The 24,928-nt window shown below is 38.9% G+C and overlaps 1 protein-coding gene across 1 annotated transcript in view; it reads left to right on the top strand.

Annotated features, from left to right (window-relative positions):
- Positions 1-3,864: 3,864 nt before the first annotated feature.
- LOC121388561 (E3 ubiquitin-protein ligase MARCHF6-like) overlaps positions 3,865-24,928 on the top strand; it is a 46,213-nt gene continuing 25,149 nt past the window's right edge. Inside the window, exons 1-8 of the mRNA XM_041519943.1 lie at positions 3,865-3,960; positions 15,771-15,844; positions 16,322-16,465; positions 17,092-17,164; positions 18,336-18,489; positions 19,706-19,880; positions 21,925-21,986; positions 24,478-24,510. Coding sequence (XP_041375877.1) covers positions 16,336-16,465; positions 17,092-17,164; positions 18,336-18,489; positions 19,706-19,880; positions 21,925-21,986; positions 24,478-24,510 — 627 coding nt within the window. The 5' untranslated portion in view covers positions 3,865-3,960; positions 15,771-15,844; positions 16,322-16,335. The remainder of the gene's footprint in view (positions 3,961-15,770; positions 15,845-16,321; positions 16,466-17,091; positions 17,165-18,335; positions 18,490-19,705; positions 19,881-21,924; positions 21,987-24,477; positions 24,511-24,928) is intronic.

Consider the following 24,928-nt stretch of genomic DNA (forward strand, 5'->3'; position numbering starts at 1 on the left):
CTTTTTGATGGCAATAGCTATAGCTGTGATATGAATACTATAGGTACATGTAGGGGCTTCACTGATGGCATTTTTTTGTTGCTTGATACAAATTATTGCCGTTTGTTGAAGGTCCCCAATACTTTTAGTTTGTTTGCTAGGTAACAATTTGAGCTCCGCAATCATGATATTTTCATTGTATTTAAATAATTTTTAACTAACTTGTCGCCAGTATTTTTCATTACCAAGTTTAATCTAGATCAGCCAATTACCCTAGCAAACACATTCTAGCAGACCTGAGTGATGCCTACACACAACACGTATGTATACATGTAAACATCAAGAGTACACTTTGCAGTAAATGTTTAAAAATGTTAATTGATACTAATTAAAATATATGGGGCTTTAACATATTTGGTATAATAATGATCCTGGAAAAATGGACATGATAATCAAAAGTAGGGCTCAAACAGGGGATAACAAATCCTGACGCCCGTGTCAAGTGGAATTTTCATGTCGGGCAAGTAATTATGTTAACTGCATATGCCAGATGACAATAATTATTACTAATGTAACACCTAAAATTTATTTTCATTTTGTTACAAATCTTGGTAAATCCTTTGGAAAGAAAGAGTAATTGCGATTGTTCGAGCATTTACATAGCTCTAAGAAGAACTAACCCTAACCCTAAATGCTGGAACGATCGGAACTGTTGCCAATGCGTTAACACACCAACATGGAAATTGTGTTGAACAGTTTGATAACAACTTAGAGTTATTCCCCTTTTACTTTCGACTGAGATCGGTAATTTCTGGCATTGAAAATTCGATTGAACTCGTACAAGTAATCGTTTTGATGATCTTCAAACTTGGAAGTAGCGTCCAATACACTTTACATCTTATATAAAAATAAAGTATACGTGTCCTGTGTGTGCAATCAAAGTGTTTAATTGTTGCATATGTGGTACACAGGGCTAGCTCTGGGTGAGCAAAATATTTCGCCAAGTTGTCTATTAAACTTTGAAAATAGCAGAAATCAACAGTTATTTTCTTTAAAATGTCAATTATTACATGAAATTGTTTCCCCAAATTAAAATAAAATTTGTCAACTGCTTTCAAAATTGGCAATTGGCGAATATGGTGAGTGCCAGAGGTAGCTCTGGTATATGAGGTGGGATACTGTTTAAAATGGTCATATTAAAATTAAATTGGACGTTAATGCAGTTCCGGAATCTACTCTTTGCAAACGAACGGGGACGTAAAGCAGGTGCTACTAACGAGTTTATAATTTCCAAGTTGACTCGAACAAAGCATAAATATTATGAACTGTATTCTTATAAAAGTGGTAAGATATTTTAGTTTAGATGTATTAAACCTTGTAGTAGAACATACACAATGTACTTAATGGTTTTCAGTACTTTGCATATTAGGGGTGTAACGATACAGTAGGGTTGCAATACGATACGTATTAAGATATTGACCTCACGATACGATAAGTATCGTGATATTAAATTTACAATAAAAAATGCTGATTTGTTGGCCTAGAAAATTATTAATGTATTAATAATAGATCACAAACAATGAAAATATATCCAGATTTATATTTGTGAGGACTGCAAAGAAAAGAACCACAAATGGTTCACAGCTGTGTTTAATTATTTGTTTTTAAAAAACATAGGCCTGATTTAATTGCAGTTGAACCTGATCTTGAACCTCTTTATAAAGTTCTGGAATTACTTTGGTACTAATGTCTGTTCTGCTTTGGATTTGATATTTAGGCTCGAGCACATGCATGAATAAGCTCAACAAAGCATTTTCAACATCAGAATATAGTCGCAAATCGTGTGCTATAAACTTGCATATGCTTTTTGTTATCGTTTCACTGTGATCACAATTCAGTGGCATTTTTGGAACTACTACTTCATTCAACGTTGCAGCTTTTTGCAAACATTTGACATACTCTAGTCTGTTTTACGTTTCGTAGGATTAGGGGAGTCAAGCAATCATGCAATGATGGATGATGGTGAGTAATGTATGATATATTTGTCGTGTTGCCATTGTAATTAATTACGGACTTGCATGTCTGACACACTGTTATATTTTTACATACTTTTCTAATACCGTTCTCATAATAAATGGGAAACTTGAAAAAAACTCCACACAGCAGACTTGTACTTCGCAGGCGGATTTTCAAACTAGTCTGCGAAGAACGGCATGCTTTGCAAAGATGACGCACATGTCAAACAATATTGATGCAGTTCTTGGTTCGAGCAAGCGATTGGCCACAAATCTGGATATCAGCCAATCAAAATTAATTTAACCTAACGCTATAAACAGCTGTGCGTGGCCTGGTTTCCGATAACGGTAACTGAAACGGAAACTAGGGCAAGATATGCGGTTTGCGTATGGTCATATTGGACTTAAACTTGACAAAACGTACACATATTTCAAATAAATTGATACTTTAAATGACAAATATCCATTTTTAAAAACCGTAAGTATCAACACAATAGTGCGTGTATCGTATCGTAGAGAGAAATATTATGACATGTTGACATCAGTATATCGTTACATCCCTATTGCATATGTAAATCTACATTCGTGTAAAATGAACATCTAAGGTGAAGTTAACCCTGTGTTATAATTGTGACAAGTCAGATTTCATTAGCCCTACGGCATAAACGTGATGGTGCAATGTCCTCTAAGCATACATGTATATATTCATGATATTTTTCTGCTTTATTAATATTGTTTTTAACAAATAAATTATGTTCGATAAATTAAAAATACAATGCTGCAATCGATGTAATGACCCCCCCCCCCAATAGTAAAAAGCCATGTGATAATCCTTTTTTGAGGCAAAGAGTGTTAAATAATATACTCAAAATAATGACACATGGGCCAAAATCCCTAAAAGATTTTGAATCAATGCCAGCCATAAAAAATGTCACACAAGTGGAAAGAGTTCTCGCCACATCCACAGCCATACAACAAGTGGTCACAAAGACATACATCGACACAATAATTATATATATTAAGATAACAAGTGGACACTACCAAACAAAAAACAAAGTTTAAATCGCCAAATGGACACTATTTAAAACAACAAGTAGACAAGACACAAAAGTACAATAAACAGTGGATACTACTGAACAGACATATAAATGTACCGGTAGTACTTCCTGGTTGTTGTAACTTATTGTCAAAATTCTTTATTTGTGCAATTAAGCCAATGACTTTCAAAATTATTACATTATTGAACACTGTATTATATTAAGTACAGTAGCAGAATTTGTTACATTAAGAAGTATGGGCAAGTAGAAAACTATATAGGGCAAGTGAATATCTGATTGGCACTTGCCCTGTGGCAAGTAATTTTTGTGAAAATGTTTGAACCCCTACTCAAACTTAAGAACTAATATGGCCTGTTAAATTTAGGCTGGGTGTTCCGATAGAAATGCCTATACAGAAATTATCTATAGTGCCATAGTGCAGTCAATTTATCAATAACGGATCACAGTGAATAAGAGATCATTCGAGATAAAACAAATAGTTTAAAAATATGGACCACTTGAAACTTCAAGGTACTATCAGAAATGAAAGTCAGGTATTCCAGTTAACATCCTGAAAAAAATTGTGAAGATTTAACCCCAACACTGGTTGATTGATATACAACAAATTACATTGTATGGGTTAAAATATGGCAGTCATTTTGTCAAATTGCAAGTTTTCAATGTCATATTGTTTCAGATATCTGCCGTGTGTGTCGGTGTGAGAGCACACCCGACAAGCCGCTATATCACCCATGTGTCTGTACCGGCAGTATCAAGTTCATTCATCAAGACTGGTAAGAACTTTGTTCAGGCTCTATCAAGTTCATTCATCAAGACTGGTAAGAACTTTGTTCAGGATCTACCAAGTTCATTCATCAAAACTGTTAAGAACTTTGTTCAAGCTGTATCAAGTTCATTCATCAAGACTGGTAAGAACTTTGTTTAGGCAGTATCAAGTTTATTTAATTTAGTCCCCCTACTGATCCGACTGGAGGGGACTATAGGTTTCATCTCTGTCCTTCTGTCTGTCTGTCCGTCTGTCCCACATATAGTTTTCTAGATGGTCTTCTTCACAATGCCTTGTGATATTGAGCTGAAATTTTGTTTGTAGTTTATTATGTACTGTTACAGACCAAGTTTGACTTTCATGGCGATTTACCCATTTTTCACAGTTGTGGCCCTTCAACTTAGGAGACACAAATTTTTTTTAGACATCATTTTGTAAGCATTTAAAGACCTACATGTGTACATGTAAGACTGAGGAAGCCGCATTAATTTATGACGTCGCTTTCTAAAATTACATCTTTAGTTGTGCACATGAAATCAGTATGACACACATGTCATAATGGCTATGTTTCCTTGAACATCTTCAACTACAGTGCATGTCATACTGGCTATGTTTCCTTGAACATCTTCAACTACAGTGCATGTCATACTGGCTATGTTTCCTTGAATACCTTCAACTACAGTGCATGTCATACTGGCTATGTTTCCTTGAATACCTTCAACTACAGTGCATGTCATACTGGCTATGTTTCCTTGAATACCTTCAACTACAGTGCATGTCATACTGGCTATGTTTCCTTGAATACCTTCAACTACAGTGCATGTCATACTGGCTATGTTTCCTTGAATACCTTCAACTACAGTGCATGTCATACTGGCTATGTTTCCTTGAATACCTTCAACTACAGTGCATGTCATACTGGCTATGTTTCCTTGAATACCTTCAACTACAGTGCATGTCATACTGGCTATGTTTCCTTGAATACCTTCAACTACAGTGCATGTCATACTGGCTATGTTTCCTTGAATACCTTCAACTACAGTGCATGTCATACTGGCTATGTTTCCTTGAATACCTTCAACTACAGTTATGTCATACTGGCTATGTTTCCTTGAATACCTTCAACTACAGTTATGTCATACTGGCTATGTTTCCTTGAATACCTTCAACTACAGTGCATGTCATACTGGCTATGTTTCCTTGAATACCTTCAACTACAGTTATGTCATACTGGCTATGTTTCCTTGAATACCTTCAACTACAGTTATGTCATACTGGCTATGTTTCCTTGAATACCTTCAACTACAGTGCATGTCATACTGGCTATGTTTCCTTGAATACCTTCAACTACAGTGCATGTCATACTGGCTATGTTTCCTTGAATACCTTCAACTACAGTGCATGTCATACTGGCTATGTTTCCTTGAATACCTTCAACTACAGTGCATGTCATACTGGCTATGTTTCCTTGAATACCTTCAACTACAGTGCATGTCATACTGGCTATGTTTCCTTGAATACCTTCAACTACAGTGCATGTCATACTGGCTATGTTTCCTTGAATACCTTCAACTACAGTGCATGTCATACTGGCTATGTTTCCTTGAATACCTTCAACTACAGTGCATGTCATACTGGCTATGTTTCCTTGAATACCTTCAACTACAGTGCATGTCATACTGGCTATGTTTCCTTGAATACCTTCAACTACAGTGCATGTCATACTGGCTATGTTTCCTTGAATACCTTCAACTACAGTGCATGTCATACTGGCTATGTTTCCTTGAATACCTTCAACTACAGTGCATGTCATACTGGCTATGTTTCCTTGAATACCTTCAACTACAGTGCATGTCATACTGGCTATGTTTCCTTGAATACCTTCAACTACAGTGCATGTCATACTGGCTATGTTTCCTTGAATACCTTCAACTACAGTGCATGTCATACTGGCTATGTTTCCTTGAATACCTTCAACTACAGTGCATGTCATACTGGCTATGTTTCCTTGAATACCTTCAACTACAGTGCATGTCATACTGGCTATGTTTCCTTGAATACCTTCAACTACAGTGCATGTCATACTGGCTATGTTTCCTTGAATACCTTCAACTACAGTGCATGTCATACTGGCTATGTTTCCTTGAATACCTTCAACTACAGTGCATGTCATACTGGCTATGTTTCCTTGAATACCTTCAACTACAGTGCATGTCATACTGGCTATGTTTCCTTGAATACCTTCAACTACAGTGCATGTCATACTGGCTATGTTTCCTTGAATACCTTCAACTACAGTGCATGTCATACTGGCTATGTTTCCTTGAATACCTTCAACTACAGTGCATGTCATACTGGCTATGTTTCCTTGAATACCTTTACAATGTCTACTGGCTAGTGAATACCTTCAACTACAGTGCATGTCATACTGGCTATGTTTCCTTGAATACCTTCAACTACAGTGCATGTCATACTGGCTATGTTTCCTTGAATACCTTCAACTACAGTGCATGTCATACTGGCTATGTTTCCTTGAATACCTTCAACTACAGTGCATGTCATACTGGCTATGTTTCCTTGAATACCTTCAACTACAGTGCATGTCATACTGGCTATGTTTCCTTGAATACCTTCAACTACAGTGCATGTCATACTGGCTATGTTTCCTTGAATACCTTCAACTACAGTTATGTCATACTGGCTATGTTTCCTTGAATACCTTCAACTACAGTGCATGTCATACTGGCTATGTTTCCTTGAATACCTTCAACTACAGTGCATGTCATACTGGCTATGTTTCCTTGAATACCTTCAACTACAGTGCATGTCATACTGGCTATGTTTCCTTGAATACCTTCAACTACAGTGCATGTCATACTGGCTATGTTTCCTTGAATACCTTCAACTACAGTGCATGTCATACTGGCTATGTTTCCTTGAATACCTTCAACTACAGTGCATGTCATACTGGCTATGTTTCCTTGAATACCTTCAACTACAGTGCATGTCATACTGGCTATGTTTCCTTGAATACCTTCAACTACAGTGCATGTCATACTGGCTATGTTTCCTTGAATACCTTCAACTACAGTGCATGTCATACTGGCTATGTTTCCTTGAATACCTTCAACTACAGTGCATGTCATACTGGCTATGTTTCCTTGAATACCTTCAACTACAGTGCATGTCATACTGGCTATGTTTCCTTGAATACCTTCAACTACAGTGCATGTCATACTGGCTATGTTTCCTTGAATACCTTCAACTACAGTGCATGTCATACTGGCTATGTTTCCTTGAATACCTTCAACTACAGTGCATGTCATACTGGCTATGTTTCCTTGAATACCTTCAACTACAGCTATGTTTCCTTGAATACCTTCAACTACAGTGCATGTCATACTGGCTATGTTTCCTTGAATACCTTCAACTACAGTGCATGTCATACTGGCTATGTTTCCTTGAATACCTTCAACTACAGTGCATGTCATACTGGCTATGTTTCCTTGAATACCTTCAACTACAGTGCATGTCATACTGGCTATGTTTCCTTGAATACCTTCAACTACAGTGCATGTCATACTGGCTATGTTTCCTTGAATACCTTCAACTACAGTGCATGTCATACTGGCTATGTTTCCTTGAATACCTTCAACTACAGTGCATGTCATACTGGCTATGTTTCCTTGAATACCTTCAACTACAGTGCATGTCATACTGGCTATGTTTCCTTGAATACCTTCAACTACAGTGCATGTCATACTGGCTATGTTTCCTTGAATACCTTCAACTACAGTGCATGTCATACTGGCTATGTTTCCTTGAATACCTTCAACTACAGTGCATGTCATACTGCTATGTTTCCTTGCTATGTTTGGCCTTGAATACCTTCAACTACAGTGCATGTCATACTGGCTATGTTTCCTTGAATACCTTCAACTACAGTGCATGTCATACTGGCTATGTTTCCTTGAATACCTTCAACTACAGTGCATGTCATACTGGCTATGTTTCCTTGAATACCTTCAACTACAGTGCATGTCATACTGGCTATGTTTCCTTGAATACCTTCAACTACAGTGCATGTCATACTGGCTATGTTTCCTTGAATACCTTCAACTACAGTGCATGTCATACTGGCTATGTTTCCTTGAATACCTTCAACTACAGTGCATGTCATACTGGCTATGTTTCCTTGAATACCTTCAACTACAGTGCATGTCATACTGGCTATGTTTCCTTGAATACCTTCAACTACAGTGCATGTCATACTGGCTATGTTTCCTTGAATACCTTCAACTACAGTGCATGTCATACTGGCTATGTTTCCTTGAATACCTTCAACTACAGTGCATGTCATACTGGCTATGTTTCCTTGAATACCTTCAACTACTATGTCATACTGGCTATGTTTCCTTGAATACCTTCAACTACAGTGCATGTCATACTGGCTATGTTTCCTTGAATACCTTCAACTACAGTGCATGTCATACTGGCTATGTTTCCTTGAATACCTTCAACTACAGTGCATGTCATACTGGCTATGTTTCCTTGAATACCTTCAACTACAGCATGTCATACTGGCTATGTTTCCTTGAATACCTTCAACTACACATGTCATACTGGCTATGTTTCCTTGAATACCTTCAACTACAGTGCATGTCATACTGGCTATGTTTCCTTGAATACCTTCAACTACAGTGCATGTCATACTGGCTATGTTTCCTTGAATACCTTCAACTACAGTGCATGTCATACTGGCTATGTTTCCTTGAATACCTTCAACTACAGTGCATGTCATACTGGCTATGTTTCCTTGAATACCTTCAACTACAGTGCATGTCATACTGGCTATGTTTCCTTGAATACCTTCAACTACAGTGCATGTCATACTGGCTATGTTTCCTTGAATACCTTCAACTACAGCTATGTTTCCTTGAATACCTTCAACTACATGTCATACTGGCTATGTTTCCTTGAATACCTTCAACTACAGTGCATGTCATACTGGCTATGTTTCCTTGAATACCTTCAACTACAGTGCATGTCATACTGGCTATGTTTCCTTGAATACCTTCAACTACAGTGCATGTCATACTGGCTATGTTTCCTTGAATACCTTCAACTACAGTGCATGTCATACTGGCTATGTTTCCTTGAATACCTTCAACTACAGTGCATGTCATACTGGCTATGTTTCCTTGAATACCTTCAACTACAGTGCATGTCATACTGGCTATGTTTCCTTGAATACCTTCAACTACAGTGCATGTCATACTGGCTATGTTTCCTTGAATACCTTCAACTACAGTGCATGTCATACTGGCTATGTTTCCTTGAATACCTTCAACTACAGTGCATGTCATACTGGCTATGTTTCCTTGAATACCTTCAACTACAGTGCATGTCATACTGGCTATGTTTCCTTGAATACCTTCAACTACAGTGCATGTCATACTGGCTATGTTTCCTTGAATACCTTCAACTACAGTGCATGTCATACTGGCTATGTTTCCTTGAATACCTTCAACTACAGTGCATGTCATACTGGCTATGTTTCCTTGAATACCTTCAACTACAGTGCATGTCATACTGGCTATGTTTCCTTGAATACCTTCAACTACAGTGAATACCTTCAACTACATGTCATACTGGCTATGTTTCCTTGAATACCTTCAACTACAGTGCATGTCATACTGGCTATGTTTCCTTGAATACCTTCAACTACAGTGCATGTCATACTGGCTATGTTTCCTTGAATACCTTCAACTACAGTGCATGTCATACTGGCTATGTTTCCTTGAATACCTTCAACTACAGTGCATGTCATACTGGCTATGTTTCCTTGAATACCTTCAACTACAGTGCATGTCATACTGGCTATGTTTCCTTGAATACCTTCAACTACAGTGCATGTCATACTGGCTATGTTTCCTTGAATACCTTCAAACAGTTATGTCATACTGGCTATGTTTCCTTGAATACCTTCAACTACAGTGCATGTCATACTGGCTATGTTTCCTTGTCATACTGGCTATGTTTCCTTGAATACCTTCAACTACAGTGCATGTCATACTGGCTATGTTTCCTTGAATACCTTCAACTACAGTGCATGTCATACTGGCTATGTTTCCTTGAATACCTTCAACTACAGTGCATGTCATACTGGCTATGTTTCCTTGAATACCTTCAACTACAGTGCATGTCATACTGGCTATGTTTCCTTGAATACCTTCAACTACAGTGCATGTCATACTGGCTATGTTTCCTTGAATACCTTCAACTACAGTGCATGTCATACTGGCTATGTTTCCTTGAATACCTTCAACTACAGTGCATGTCATACTGGCTATGTTTCCTTGAATACCTTCAACTACAGTGCATGTCATACTGGCTATGTTTCCTTGAATACCTTCAACTACAGTGCATGTCATACTGGCTATGTTTCCTTGAATACCTTCAACTACAGTGCATGTCATACTGGCTATGTTTCCTTGAATACCTTCAACTACAGTGCATGTCATACTGGCTATGTTTCCTTGAATACCTTCAACTACAGTGCATGTCATACTGGCTATGTTTCCTTGAATACCTTCAACTACAGTGCATGTCATACTGGCTATGTTTCCTTGAATACCTTCAACTACAGTGCATGTCATACTGGCTATGTTTCCTTGAATACCTTCAACTACAGTGCATGTCATACTGGCTATGTTTCCTTGAATACCTTCAACTACAGTGCATGTCATACTGGCTATGTTTCCTTGAATACCTTCAACTACAGTGCATGTCATACTGGCTATGTTTCCTTGAATACCTTCAACTACAGTGCATGTCATACTGGCTATGTTTCCTTGAATACCTTCAACTACAGTGCATGTCATACTGGCTATGTTTCCTTGAATACCTTCAACTACAGTGCATGTCATACTGGCTATGTTTCCTTGAATACCTTCAACTACAGTGCATGTCATACTGGCTATGTTTCCTTGAATACCTTCAACTACAGTGCATGTCATACTGGCTATGTTTCCTTGAATACCTTCAACTACAGTGCATGTCATACTGGCTATGTTTCCTTGAATACCTTCAACTACAGTGCATGTCATACTGGCTATGTTTCCTTGAATACCTTCAACTACAGTGCATGTCATACTGGCTATGTTTCCTTGAATACCTTCAACTACAGTGCATGTCATACTGGCTATGTTTCCTTGAATACCTTCAACTACAGTGCATGTCATACTGGCTATGTTTCCTTGAATACCTTCAACTACAGTGCATGTCATACTGGCTATGTTTCCTTGAATACCTTCAACTACAGTGCATGTCATACTGGCTATGTTTCCTTGAATACCTTCAACTACAGTGCATGTCATACTGGCTATGTTTCCTTGAATACCTTCAACTACAGTGCATGTCATACTGGCTATGTTTCCTTGAATACCTTCAACTACAGTGCATGTCATACTGGCTATGTTTCCTTGAATACCTTCAACTACAGTGCATGTCATACTGGCTATGTTTCCTTGAATACCTTCAACTACAGTGCATGTCATACTGGCTATGTTTCCTTGAATACCTTCAACTACAGTGCATGTCATACTGGCTATGTTTCCTTGAATACCTTCAACTACAGTGCATGTCATACTGGCTATGTTTCCTTGAATACCTTCAACTACAGTGCATGTCATACTGGCTATGTTTCCTTGAATACCTTCAACTACAGTGCATGTCATACTGGCTATGTTTCCTTGAATACCTTCAACTACAGTGCATGTCATACTGGCTATGTTTCCTTGAATACCTTCAACTACAGTGCATGTCATACTGGCTATGTTTCCTTGAATACCTTCAACTACAGTGCATGTCATACTGGCTATGTTTCCTTGAATACCTTCAACTACAGTGCATGTCATACTGGCTATGTTTCCTTGAATACCTTCAACTACAGTGCATGTCATACTGGCTATGTTTCCTTGAATACCTTCAACTACAGTGCATGTCATACTGGCTATGTTTCCTTGAATACCTTCAACTACAGTGCATGTCATACTGGCTATGTTTCCTTGAATACCTTCAACTACAGTGCATGTCATACTGGCTATGTTTCCTTGAATACCTTCAACTACAGTGCATGTCATACTGGCTATGTTTCCTTGAATACCTTCAACTACAGTGCATGTCATACTGGCTATGTTTCCTTGAATACCTTCAACTACAGTGCATGTCATACTGGCTATGTTTCCTTGAATACCTTCAACTACAGTGCATGTCATACTGGCTATGTTTCCTTGAATACCTTCAACTACAGTGCATGTCATACTGGCTATGTTTCCTTGAATACCTTCAACTACAGTGCATGTCATACTGGCTATGTTTCCTTGAATACCTTCAACTACAGTGCATGTCATACTGGCTATGTTTCCTTGAATACCTTCAACTACAGTGCATGTCATACTGGCTATGTTTCCTTGAATACCTTCAACTACAGTGCATGTCATACTGGCTATGTTTCCTTGAATACCTTCAACTACAGTGCATGTCATACTGGCTATGTTTCCTTGAATACCTTCAACTACAGTGCATGTCATACTGGCTATGTTTCCTTGAATACCTTCAACTACAGTGCATGTCATACTGGCTATGTTTCCTTGAATACCTTCAACTACAGTGCATGTCATACTGGCTATGTTTCCTTGAATACCTTCAACTACAGTGCATGTCATACTGGCTATGTTTCCTTGAATACCTTCAACTACAGTGCATGTCATACTGGCTATGTTTCCTTGAATACCTTCAACTACAGTGCATGTCATACTGGCTATGTTTCCTTGAATACCTTCAACTACAGTGCATGTCATACTGGCTATGTTTCCTTGAATACCTTCAACTACAGTGCATGTCATACTGGCTATGTTTCCTTGAATACCTTCAACTACAGTGCATGTCATACTGGCTATGTTTCCTTGAATACCTTCAACTACAGTGCATGTCATACTGGCTATGTTTCCTTGAATACCTTCAACTACAGTGCATGTCATACTGGCTATGTTTCCTTGAATACCTTCAACTACAGTGCATGTCATACTGGCTATGTTTCCTTGAATACCTTCAACTACAGTGCATGTCATACTGGCTATGTTTCCTTGAATACCTTCAACTACAGTGCATGTCATACTGGCTATGTTTCTACAGTGCATGTCATACTGGCTATGTTTCATTGAATACCTTCAACTACAGTGCATGTCATACTGGCTATGTTTCCTTGAATACCTTCAACTACAGTGCATGTCATACTGGCTATGTTTCCTTGAATACCTTCAACTACAGTGCATGTCATACTGGCTATGTTTCCTTGAATACCTTCAACTACAGTGCATGTCATACTGGCTATGTTTCCTTGAATACCTTCAACTACAGTGCATGTCATACTGGCTATGTTTCCTTGAATACCTTCAACTACAGTGCATGTCATACTGGCTATGTTTCCTTGAATACCTTCAACTACAGTGCATGTCATACTGGCTATGTTTCCTTGAATACCTTCAACTACAGTGCATGTCATACTGGCTATGTTTCCTTGAATACCTTCAACTACAGTGCATGTCATACTGGCTATGTTTCCTTGAATACCTTCAACTACAGTGCATGTCATACTGGCTATGTTTCCTTGAATACCTTCAACTACAGTGCATGTCATACTGGCTATGTTTCCTTGAATACCTTCAACTACAGTGCATGTCATACTGGCTATGTTTCCTTGAATACCTTCAACTACAGTGCATGTCATACTGGCTATGTTTCCTTGAATACCTTCAACTACAGTGCATGTCATACTGGCTATGTCATACTGGCTATGTTTCCTTGAATACCTTCAACTACAGTGCATGTCATACTGGCTATGTTTCCTTGAATACCTTCAACTACAGTGCATGTCATACTGGCTATGTTTCCTTGAATACCTTCAACTACAGTGCATGTCATACTGGCTATGTTTCCTTGAATACCTTCAACTACAGTGCATGTCATACTGGCTATGTTTCCTTGAATACCTTCAACTACAGTGCATGTCATACTGGCTATGTTTCCTTGAATACCTTCAACTACAGTGCATGTCATACTGGCTATGTTTCCTTGAATACCTTCAACTACAGTGCATGTCATACTGGCTATGTTTCCTTGAATACCTTCAACTACAGTGCATGTCATACTGGCTATGTTTCCTTGAATACCTTCAACTACAGTGCATGTCATACTGGCTATGTTTCCTTGAATACCTTCAACTACAGTGCATGTCATACTGGCTATGTTTCCTTGAATACCTTCAACTACAGTGCATGTCATACTGGCTATGTTTCCTTGAATACCTTCAACTACAGTGCATGTCATACTGGCTATGTTTCCTTGAATACCTTTACAATGTCATACTGGCATGTTTCCTTGAATACCTTCAACTACAGTGCATGTCATACTGGCTATGTTTCCTTGAATACCTTCAACTACAGTGCATGTCATACTGGCTATGTTTCCTTGAATACCTTCAACTACAGTGCATGTCATACTGGCTATGTTTCCTTGAATACCTTCAACTACAGTGCATGTCATACTGGCTATGTTTCCTTGAATACCTTTCAACTACAGTGCATGTCATACTGGCTATGTTTCCTTGAATACCTTCAACTACAGTGCATGTCATACTGGCTATGTTTCCTTGAATACCTTCAACTACAGTGCATGTCATACTGGCTATGTTTCCTTGAATACCTTCAACTACAGTGCATGTCATACTGGCTATGTTTCCTTGAATACCTTCAACTACAGTGCATGTCATACTGGCTATGTTTCCTTGAATACCTTCAACTACAGTGCATGTCATACTGGCTATGTTTCCTTGAATACCTTCAACTACAGTGCATGTCATACTGGCTATGTTTCCTTGAATACCTTCAACTACAGTGCATGTCATACTGGCTATGTTTCCTTGAATACCTTCAACTACAGTGCATGTCATACTGGCTATGTTTCCTTGAATACCTTCAACTACAGTGCATGTCATACTGGCTATGTTTCCTTGAATACCTTCAACTACAATGTCATACTGGCTATGTTTCCTTGAATACCTTCAACTACATGTCATACTGGCTATGTTTCCTTGAATACCTTCAACTACAGTGCATGTCATACTGGCTATGTTTCCTTGAATACCTTCAACTACAGTGCATGTCATACTGGCTATGTTTCCTTGAATACCTTCAACTACAGTGCATGTCATACTGGCTATGTTTCCTTGAATACCTTCAACTACAGTGCATGTCATACTGGCTATGTTTCCTTGAATACCTTCAACTACAGTTATGTCATACTGGCTATGTTTCCTTGAATACCTTCAACTACAGTGCATGTCATACTGGCTATGTTTCCTTGAATACCTTCAACTACAGTGCATGTCATACTGGCTATGTTTCCTTGAATACCTTCACTACACTACAGTGCATGTCATACTGGCTATGTTTCCTTGAATACCTTCAACTACAGTGCATGTCATACTGGCTATGTTTCCTTGAATACCTTCAACTACAGTGCATGTCATACTGGCTATGTTTCCTTGAATACCTTCAACTACAGTGCATGTCATACTGGCTATGTTTCCTTGAATACCTTCAACTACAGTGCATGTCATACTGGCTATGTTTCCTTGAATACCTTCAACTACAGTGCATGTCATACTGGCTATGTTTCCTTGAATACCTTCAACTACAGTGCATGTCATACTGGCTATGTTTCCTTGAATACCTTCAACTACAGTGCATGTCATACTGGCTATGTTTCCTTGAATACCTTCAACTACAGTTATGTCATACTGGCTATGTTTCCTTGAATACCTTCAACTACAGTGTATGTATGTGGATAATCATTGCTTATACGTGTGTATTTCTTCTTTACTTTCAGTTTGGTACAGTGGTTGAAGTACAGCCACAAAGAATATTGTGAATTATGCAAGCACAGATTTGCTTTTACTCCAAGTAAGTTGTACATGGTCCAGTTCAAACTATTATGTGTGAGAAAGACCCATGAAAACGCATACACTTAGAAGTACATTTAGAGCAAAACATACAGAACAGTTTCAAAACATTTATTTAAAAAGAAAAAATTATGATTAGCTAAAAAAAACTGAAGGAAAATTTAATTTAAAATTAATGTGCCAAAGTACATGTTCCTTCTTTATATTCATAGAATGATACAACTGTACATTTATACATGTATGAATTAGGGGATAACGACATTCTATTTGACCATTTGTGGACATTAATGCTGGTTTTACATCACAAATTGATATTTACAGGTGATGTGAGTGTTTTGTACATACCCTGATGAACGTAAAAGAAATAACAGAGAATCCTTAAGTGTTAAATGATATCTCAGATATTTTACACTTATCTTTGTCATATATTTAGTGATTGAGAATATTAACACAAGATGAACTACCATTCTCGTTTCAGTCTATTCACCGGACATGCCGAAGCGTCTGCCGATCAAGGACATCGTGAGCGGTCTGGTGACGAGCATCGCGCGAGCGGTGCGCTACTGGTTCCACTACACACTCGTGGCCTTCGCCTGGCTTGGGGTCGTGCCGCTTACAGCATGTAAGTATTAAAGAGGAAATCTCTCAATTCTATAGATATAGAGAATTTCAGAAACGTTTTATTCTCACTTTTATGATGTTATACAGCAAGATATAGGTATTGCAAATCTCTCACTCCTATAAATATACAGAATTTTGCAAACGTTTTAGTCTCACCTTTAAGAAGTAAAAAACTGTCTGAGTAACAGTGTATTTTGGAAGAGGTGACCCATGACACAATGGAAGATTTTGACTAGTCAACTGTTGAGGAAGTTCGGACTGGTCCATAGGATGGGGGATGGGGGTGGGTGGGGGAATGCATATGTTACCGAGAGGCCAGGATAATTATTCATGAAAACAGAAAACAAAAGTTTTCTGCAATGTGAAAAATAGAGACGATAGCTTTTAAAAAAAAAAAAAAATATTTGGTATGAAATAGGTTCATGGTAGGTATCTAAACCTACATGTAGTGGTTTTAGCATGAGAAAATTACACATCTAAAGTTTGCTATCTCAGTCCGAGATATAATTGTCTTTTCATACATAACCTAATCTCTCATCTATGGCTTTATCCCCAGTTCCATGCACAGGTTAAATATTTCGTGAAAAGTTTTCTTTATTCTCACATTTGGTTTTTGTTTCTGTGCAGGTCGAATATATCGATGTTTATTTACGGGCTCTGTGAGTTCTCTTCTGACTCTGCCACTTGATATGCTGTCCACGTAAGTATCATTTCTAACGGATATTTCCTGGTGGTCACTTTAGTCTTATATACGTTCTCATTTTTGTACTGCTGACAAATCACATGCAACAAGTCAGTGCGACTAATCGCATAATGAGAACGCTGTTTTACCGTTGTCACCTTTGATTTCCATCTCATTTCTGACAGTTTCTCCTATCTTTCAATTTCTTCTGCTGTCCGCCTTTTACGTGTGCATCTCTGTCCTTGTTTCTCCATAGAGCTGTACTACACATCTGCTATTTTAACTTGGCTTTAGCTGTTGGCTTAGTTTTTCCACTTCGGAGAGTGTTCAGTAGTGACATTATTAAGGAATACGTATAACCACCTACTATACTTCCCTGTAATTGTAATCATTGGGAAGTGATAATAAATTTGAAAACTGTATTAAAATATTTGACAGCTCATTTCATAACGTAAATACAATACACATTGAAATTTTGTTTATTTTTCGTCTAGCTAGTTCAACAGTCTCTGTACATTAACACTATAAGATAGCTTTTTCATTACTTAAAATAAAACTGTTTTAGCCAAATACAGTTTTCTCTGTATAAATTAACCTTGTGACCTCTTTTGTAATTCAGTCCAAGTAAGGTATTGAAATAGGTTGAGGGTGTGCAGTTACATGTAGGTAGCCTGTTGATGGGCCCATTGGCTACTTCTCATTCACGGGCGGGAAGTAGCCCAGTGGTAAAGCGCTCGCTTGATGCACGGTCTGTCTGGGATCGATCTCCGTCGGTGGGCCCATTGGGCTACTTCTCATTCACGGGCGGGAAGTAGCCCAGTGGTAAAGCGCTCGCTTGATGCACGGTCTGTCTGGGATCGATCTCCGTCGGTGGGCCCATTGGGCTACTTTACATTCCAGCCAGTGCACCACGACTAGTATATCAAAGGCTGTGGTATGTGTTATCCTGTCTGTGGTATAGTGCATATAAAACATCCCTTGTTACTAATGGGAAAATGTAGCAGGTTTCCTCCCTACGATGTGTGTCAAAATTACCAAATGTTTGACATCCAATAGCCGTTGATTAATAAATCAATGTGCTATAGAGGTGATGTTAAACAAAAGTAACTTTTTAAAATTGTAATTTAGTAAAACTGTATTCTGAAGTATACAAGGTATTTTATAATTAACAGTCGTTGTTGTTTTTCAGAGAGAATTTAGCGGCCGACTGTTTCCAGGGATGTTTTGTGGTCACTTGCACACTCTGCGCGTTTATCAGTCTCGTGTGGCTTCGGGAGCAGATCCTTCATGGTGGAGGTCCTGATTGGCTAGAACAAGAAGACCAGGGAGCCAATCAAGCAAGGGTATTCAATTTAAAATTAATTTGTTGTTTTATTGTATATATACAAGTTATAACCCACAAAAAAAGAAGAGGAAAGCTTTCATGTTTTGTGGGGTTTATTTTTTGTAAAGCAGGACTAAAATGCTGGTGTATAAATTTCGCATCATTTGCATCCATTCTCAAGTCATAGAATTTATATGAATGCATTATTTTCTAGCTTAGAGTGTTTACGGCGATGTCTGTCATTCCCAAAGTTTACATAAAGTGTGTTATAGTGAGAAAAAACACGTCACAATATTAATGTGGTCTACAAAATATAAACTTGGTTCTTCCGAGCTCTGGAATACACACTGGATGCAGTTAGGATGTAGACTAAAAGACTGACATTGAAATCCAAAGATCCTCATTTCCGGATTCTAGAAATGTTATACACAACCGAGCCATCTGTAAACCTGAATTTGCTCAAAACCGGATATTTTTTATGGTCCCTTTTTAAATATCAGTACAGAAGAGAACCTCTGTAGACCACATACCTCTTAAAACCAGATATTTTTCTTGGTCCCGAGGGTATACGGTTTAGATGAGTTCCACTGTGTGTATATATATATATATAGAGGTTATTACCAGAGTGTTTTTCGGTATCGTCAATATCATATATTAGGAATAAAAATTGTATTATGCGAGCCTCTGGTGAGCATAATACATTATTTTTATTCCTAATATATGATATCGACGATACCGAAATACACGAGGGTAATAATCTCTTTATCATATAAGCTCAAGCTTAATACAACGTCTTTTTGTAAACTGTACACGCAACTTTGATTCCAGTCCGCCATTACTAGATATTCAAATGATGTAAGAATATGTGGCGCGGTGTATTTTTGAATGGAAATGACGTCAAACTCGAACGATGTCATTTTGGATGTCCTTACATCAAAATAAAGTTATGCCTAACGTTTTTTGTTTTCTGAATGCTGGACAGCTTTCAGTATCAAATTGCCATTGAAATGTTTTTATTTGATGACTATGAATGCATACGTCAATCATGGAGTGTCACCCAAGTACGTTTGCTTAAATGTCAATAAACCTAGTGCCGAGACCGAGACTAATTTACATCTAATTTGCAAAGTTATCAAATTCTTAAAGTATGTGATCTGAAAAATACCACATACTTTGATTGCACTGAAAATGTAAGATATTATGTGATAAATATGTGTATCTGTGTATTGTTTCAGAATATATTTGATGGTGGAGCCATGAATAATTTGATTGGTGGATTTGCTGGCGGGAATCGAGGCCCAGCCAATGCGAATGAAGGAAACAACCAGCCAAATGGAGGGGAGGAGGAGCGTGAGGAGGGTGATAACGAGGGGGGCGATGCGGCCAACAATGAAAACAATGCAGCACAAGGTAGAACCCTGATGTGTTTTCCCAGTGTGTTTTATAGTGTGGTGCAACACCATGCCTCAGGAAGCCTGATGTGTTTTCCCTAGTTTGTTTTATAGTGTGGTGCAACACCATGCCTCAGGAAGCCTGATGTGTTTTCCCTAGTTTGTTTTATAGTGTGGTGCAACACCATGCCTCAGGAAGCCTGATGTGTTTTCCCTAGTTTGTTTTATAGTGTGGTGCAACACCATGCCTCAGGAAGCCTGATGTGTTTTCCCTAGTTTGTTTTATAGTGTGGTGCAACACCATGCCTCAGGAAGCCTGATGTGTTTTCCCAGTGTGTTTTATAGTGTGGTGCAACACCATGCCTCAGGAAGCCTGATGTGTTTTCCCTAGTTTGTTTTATAGCGTGGTGCAGCACCATGCCTCAGGAAGCCTGATGTGTTTTCCCTAGTTTGTTTTATAGCGTGGTGCAGCACCATGCCTCAGGAAGCCTGATGTGTTTTCCCTAGTTTGTTTTATAGCGTGGTGCAGCACCATGCCTCAGGAAGCCTGATGTGTTTTCCCTAGTTTGTTTTATAGCGTGGTGCAGCACCATGCCTCAGGAAGCCTGATGTGTTTTCCCTAGTTTGTTTTATAGCGTGGTGCAGCACCATGCCTCAGGAAGCCTGATGTGTTTTCCCTAGTTTGTTTTATAGCGTGGTGCAGCACCATGCCTCAGGAAGCCTGATGTGTTTTCCCTAGTTTGTTTTATAGCGTGGTGCAACACCATGCCTCAGGAAGCCTGATGTGTTTTCCCTAGTTTGTTTTATAGCGTGGTGCAGCACCATGCCTCAGGAAGCCTGATGTGTTTTCCCTAGTTTGTTTTATAGCGTGGTGCAGCACCATGCCTCAGGAAGCCTGATGTGTTTTCCCTAGTTTGTTTTATAGCGTGGTGCAGCACCATGCCTCAGGAAGCCTGATGTGTTTTCCCTAGTTTGTTTTATAGCGTGGTGCAGCACCATGCCTCAGGAAGCCTGATGTGTTTTCCCTAGTTTGTTTTATAGCGTGGTGCAGCACCATGCCTCAGGAAGCCTGATGTGTTTTCCCTAGTTTGTTTTATAGTGTGGTGCAACACCATGCCTCAGGAAGCCTGATGTGTTTTCCCTAGTTTGTTTTATAGTGTGGTGCAACACCATGCCTCAGGAAGCCTGATGTGTTTTCCCTAGTTTGTTTTATAGTGTGGTGCAGCACCATGCCTCAGTAGTCTGGCACCATCTTGTCGTAATCAGCACCATTCTGCCGTTTTCCAGTGTGCTTCAGATCACACTGATTTGGGCAAAGCATGTTTGTTGTCTGTTCTGAACACACCAAGGTGTTTTCTAATGTTCTAATGTAGATTGGTGGTTTTACTGTCACAACATTGGGCTATTTCTCATTCCAGCCAGTGCACCATGACTGGCATTTCAAAGACTGGTATGTGCTGTCCTGTTTGTGGGATGGTTCATATAAAAAATCACTTGCTACTCATGGAAGAATGTAGCGGATTTTCTCTCTAAGACTGTGTGTCAAAATTACCAACTGTTTGACATTCAGTAGGTGATGATTAATAAATTAATGTGCTCTAGTGGTGTCATTAAACAAAACAAACTTAACAAACTAAGACCATCTTTGGAGGAAGGGTAACTTTTGATAACACAGTTGCCTCTCTTTTTGCTAACCACGACTGGTACATCAAAGGCTGTGGTATATACTACACTGTCCATGGGATGGTGCATATAAAAGATCCCTTGCTGCTAATCGAAAAGAGTAGCTCATGAAGTGGCAACAGCGGGTTTCCTCTCTCAATATCTGTGTGGTCCTTAACCATATAACCGTAAATAAAATGTGTTGATTGCATTGTTAAATAAAACATTTCTTTCTTTCTTTCTTTGTTCTCTTTTTGCTATTGTATTATTAAGTTTTCAGTTAAATTCTTTGACTTCAAATGTTTTCTCATGCAATAATCATTTCACAAATTGATGGTAACTGTTTACAGAATTACCTTTGCTTTTGTGCAAGCTAATAAAAAAGTTCTTGACTATTTCAGATGACAACAACTGGAATCATATAGAGTGGGACCGAGCGGCTGAAGAACTGACCTGGGAGAGGGTACGCTCAGATTACTTGAGTTAAACAAACTACATCTGTTCTCAGGGTTTTATCAGCCAGGTTTCAAGACTGATAACCGGCACCATTCCTCCAAGGCTATGTTGTTTTATCAGCCAGGTTTCGATACTGATAACCGGCACCATTCCTCCAAGGCTATGTTGTTTTATCCGCCAGGTTTCGATACTGATAACCGGCACCATTCCTCAAAGCTATGTTGTTTTATCAGCCAGGTTTCGATACTGATAACCGGCACCATTCCTCCAAGGCTATGTTGTTTTATCAGCTAGGTTTCGATACTGATAACCGGCACCATTCCTCCAAGGCTATGTTGTTTTATCAGCCAGGTTTCGAGACTGATAATCGGCACCATTCCTCCAAGGCTATGTTGTTTTATCCGCCAGGTTTCGATACTGATAACCGGCACCATTCCTCAAAGCTATGTTGTTTTATCAGCCAGGTTTCGAGACTGATAACCGGCACCATTCCTCAAAGCTATGTTGTTTTATCAGCCAGGTTTCGATACTGATAACCGGCACCATTCCTCAAAGCTATGTTGTTTTATCAGCCAGGTTTCGATACTGATAACCGGCACCATTCCTCCAAGGCTATGTTGTTTTATCAGCTAGGTTTCGAGACTGATAACTGGCACCATTCCTCCAAGGCTATGTTGTTTTATCAGCCAGGTTTCGATACTGATAACCGGCACCATTCCTCCAAGGCTATGTTGTTTTATCAGCCAGGTTTCGAGACTGATAACCGGCACCATTCCTCCAAGGCTATGTTGTTTTATCAGCCAGGTTTCGATACTGATAACCCGCACCATTCCTCCAAGGCTATGTTGTTTTATCAGCCAGGTTTTGATACTGATAACCGGCACCATTCCTCCAAGGCTATGTTGTTTTATCAGCTAGGTTTCGATACTGATAACTGGCACCATTCCTCCAAGGCTATGTTGTTTTATCAGCCAGGTTTCGATACTGATAACCGGCACCATTCCTCCAAGGCTATGTTGTTTTATCAGCCAGGTTTCGATACTGATAACTGGCACCATTCCTCCAAGGCTATGTTGTTTTATCAGCCAGGTTTCGAGACTGATAATCGGCACCATTCCTCCTAGGCTATGTTGTTTTATCCGCCAGGTTTCGATACTGATAACCGGCACCATTCCTCAAAGCTATGTTGTTTTATCAGCCAGGTTTCGATACTGATAACCGGCACCATTCCTCAAAGCTATGTTGTTTTATCAGCCAGGTTTCGATGCTGATAATCGGCACCATTCCTCAAAGCTATATTGTTTTATCAGCCAGGTTTCGATACTGATAACCGGCACCATTCCTCAAAGCTATGTTGTTTTATCAGCCAGGTTTCGATGCTGATAATTGGCACCATTCCTCAAAGCTATCTTGTTTTATCAGCCAGGTTTCGATGCTGATAACCGGCACCATTCCTCAAAGCTATGTTGTTTTATCAGCCAGGTTTCGATGCTGATAATCGGCACCATTCCTCAAAGCTATGTTGTTTTATCAGCCAGGTTTCGATACTGATAACCGGCACCATTCCTCAAAGCTATGTTGTTTTATCCACCAGGTTTCGATACTGATAACCGGCACCATTCCTCAAAGCTATATTGTTTTATCAGCCAGGTTTCGAGACTGATAACCGGCACCATTGCTCAAAGCTATGTTGTTTTATCAGCCAGGTTTCGATACTGATAATCAGCACCATTCCTCAAAGGCTATGTTGTTTTATCAGCTAGGTTTCGAGACTGATAATCAACACCATTCCTCAAAGGCTATGTTGTTTTTTATATTATTATTATATAAATATATGTTTTGAAGATAATACGTAACACTGGACAAACACCCCTTCCCTCCACTATAAAATTTCATAATGCAAAATAGACATTAATTTGAATACCCAGTAAATACAAGTACATGATTGTATAGTGTTAATCTTTCAAATTCTAACTTTCGTGCAGATTGATGAGATGTTTTTGAAATGAAAGTGTAAATTCCCAATGTTTTGTAAAACAATGCTAAAATTCCTAGTAAAAGCCATGGGCGTGAAGACAAATTTGAGAAATAAAAACCTAGTTCAGTCTACACTAATGCCCCTCAAACAAAACAAAGTTTGAAAGTGTTTGTGCCCAACTGAAACACACTGGCATAAGAAGTGGGGGGAGGGGGGAGACAAGAGAGGGCATGATGTCCCCCCCCCCCCCTTTTTGGCTTCTTCCTACGCCACTGCAAACATGTAGGAAATGTTTCCCTTATAAATCCTCACTTTAATTGTTAATTTATGCTTAGGTAAATTTATTTCATTGCAGTAAATAGTGTTATAATGTTTGAAGTGTCTGTGTAGCCAGTTGATTTTGTTCACAGTAGTGTTTGGGGCTGCATGTTCATAGCCCTGTTTTAAACATTCAGACCTGAAAACAGCAGGTGATATTTTTAAAAGGAATATATTTTAATATCGGCTCTTTTATTTTCAGCTTCTGGGCCTTGATGGATCTCTCGTCTTCTTGGTAAGTCTCAGTGAATGTAACCTGTGTGTGGAGTTGGGGGGGTTAGGGGGTTGGGACGGTGAGTTGCACTCACAAGAGAGGGTATGATGTGCCCCCCCCCCCCCCCATCCCCTTTCTGATATTTTGCTTTATTATAGTGTAAAAGTGTGTAAATAAAAAAGTGTGCCCCCACTTTTTGGCTTCTTCCTACGCCACTGCAAACATGTAGGAAATGTTTCCCTTATAAATCCTCACTTTAATTGTTAATTTATGCTTAGGTTGGGGGGTTGGGACGGTGAGTTGCACTCTTTATAGGAAGTGACATTTCGTGCTGTTCTATTTATTGTGGCACAGTCTGGTTGAACTTTTGCCCAAATAGTACTCCATCTGAACATACAATTTGAACATCTGGTTGAACTTTTGCCCAAATAGTACTCCA

Source organism: Gigantopelta aegis, chromosome 14 (genome assembly GCF_016097555.1).
Source record: "Gigantopelta aegis isolate Gae_Host chromosome 14, Gae_host_genome, whole genome shotgun sequence".
In the NCBI taxonomy this organism is placed as follows: domain Eukaryota; kingdom Metazoa; phylum Mollusca; class Gastropoda; order Neomphalida; family Peltospiridae; genus Gigantopelta; species Gigantopelta aegis.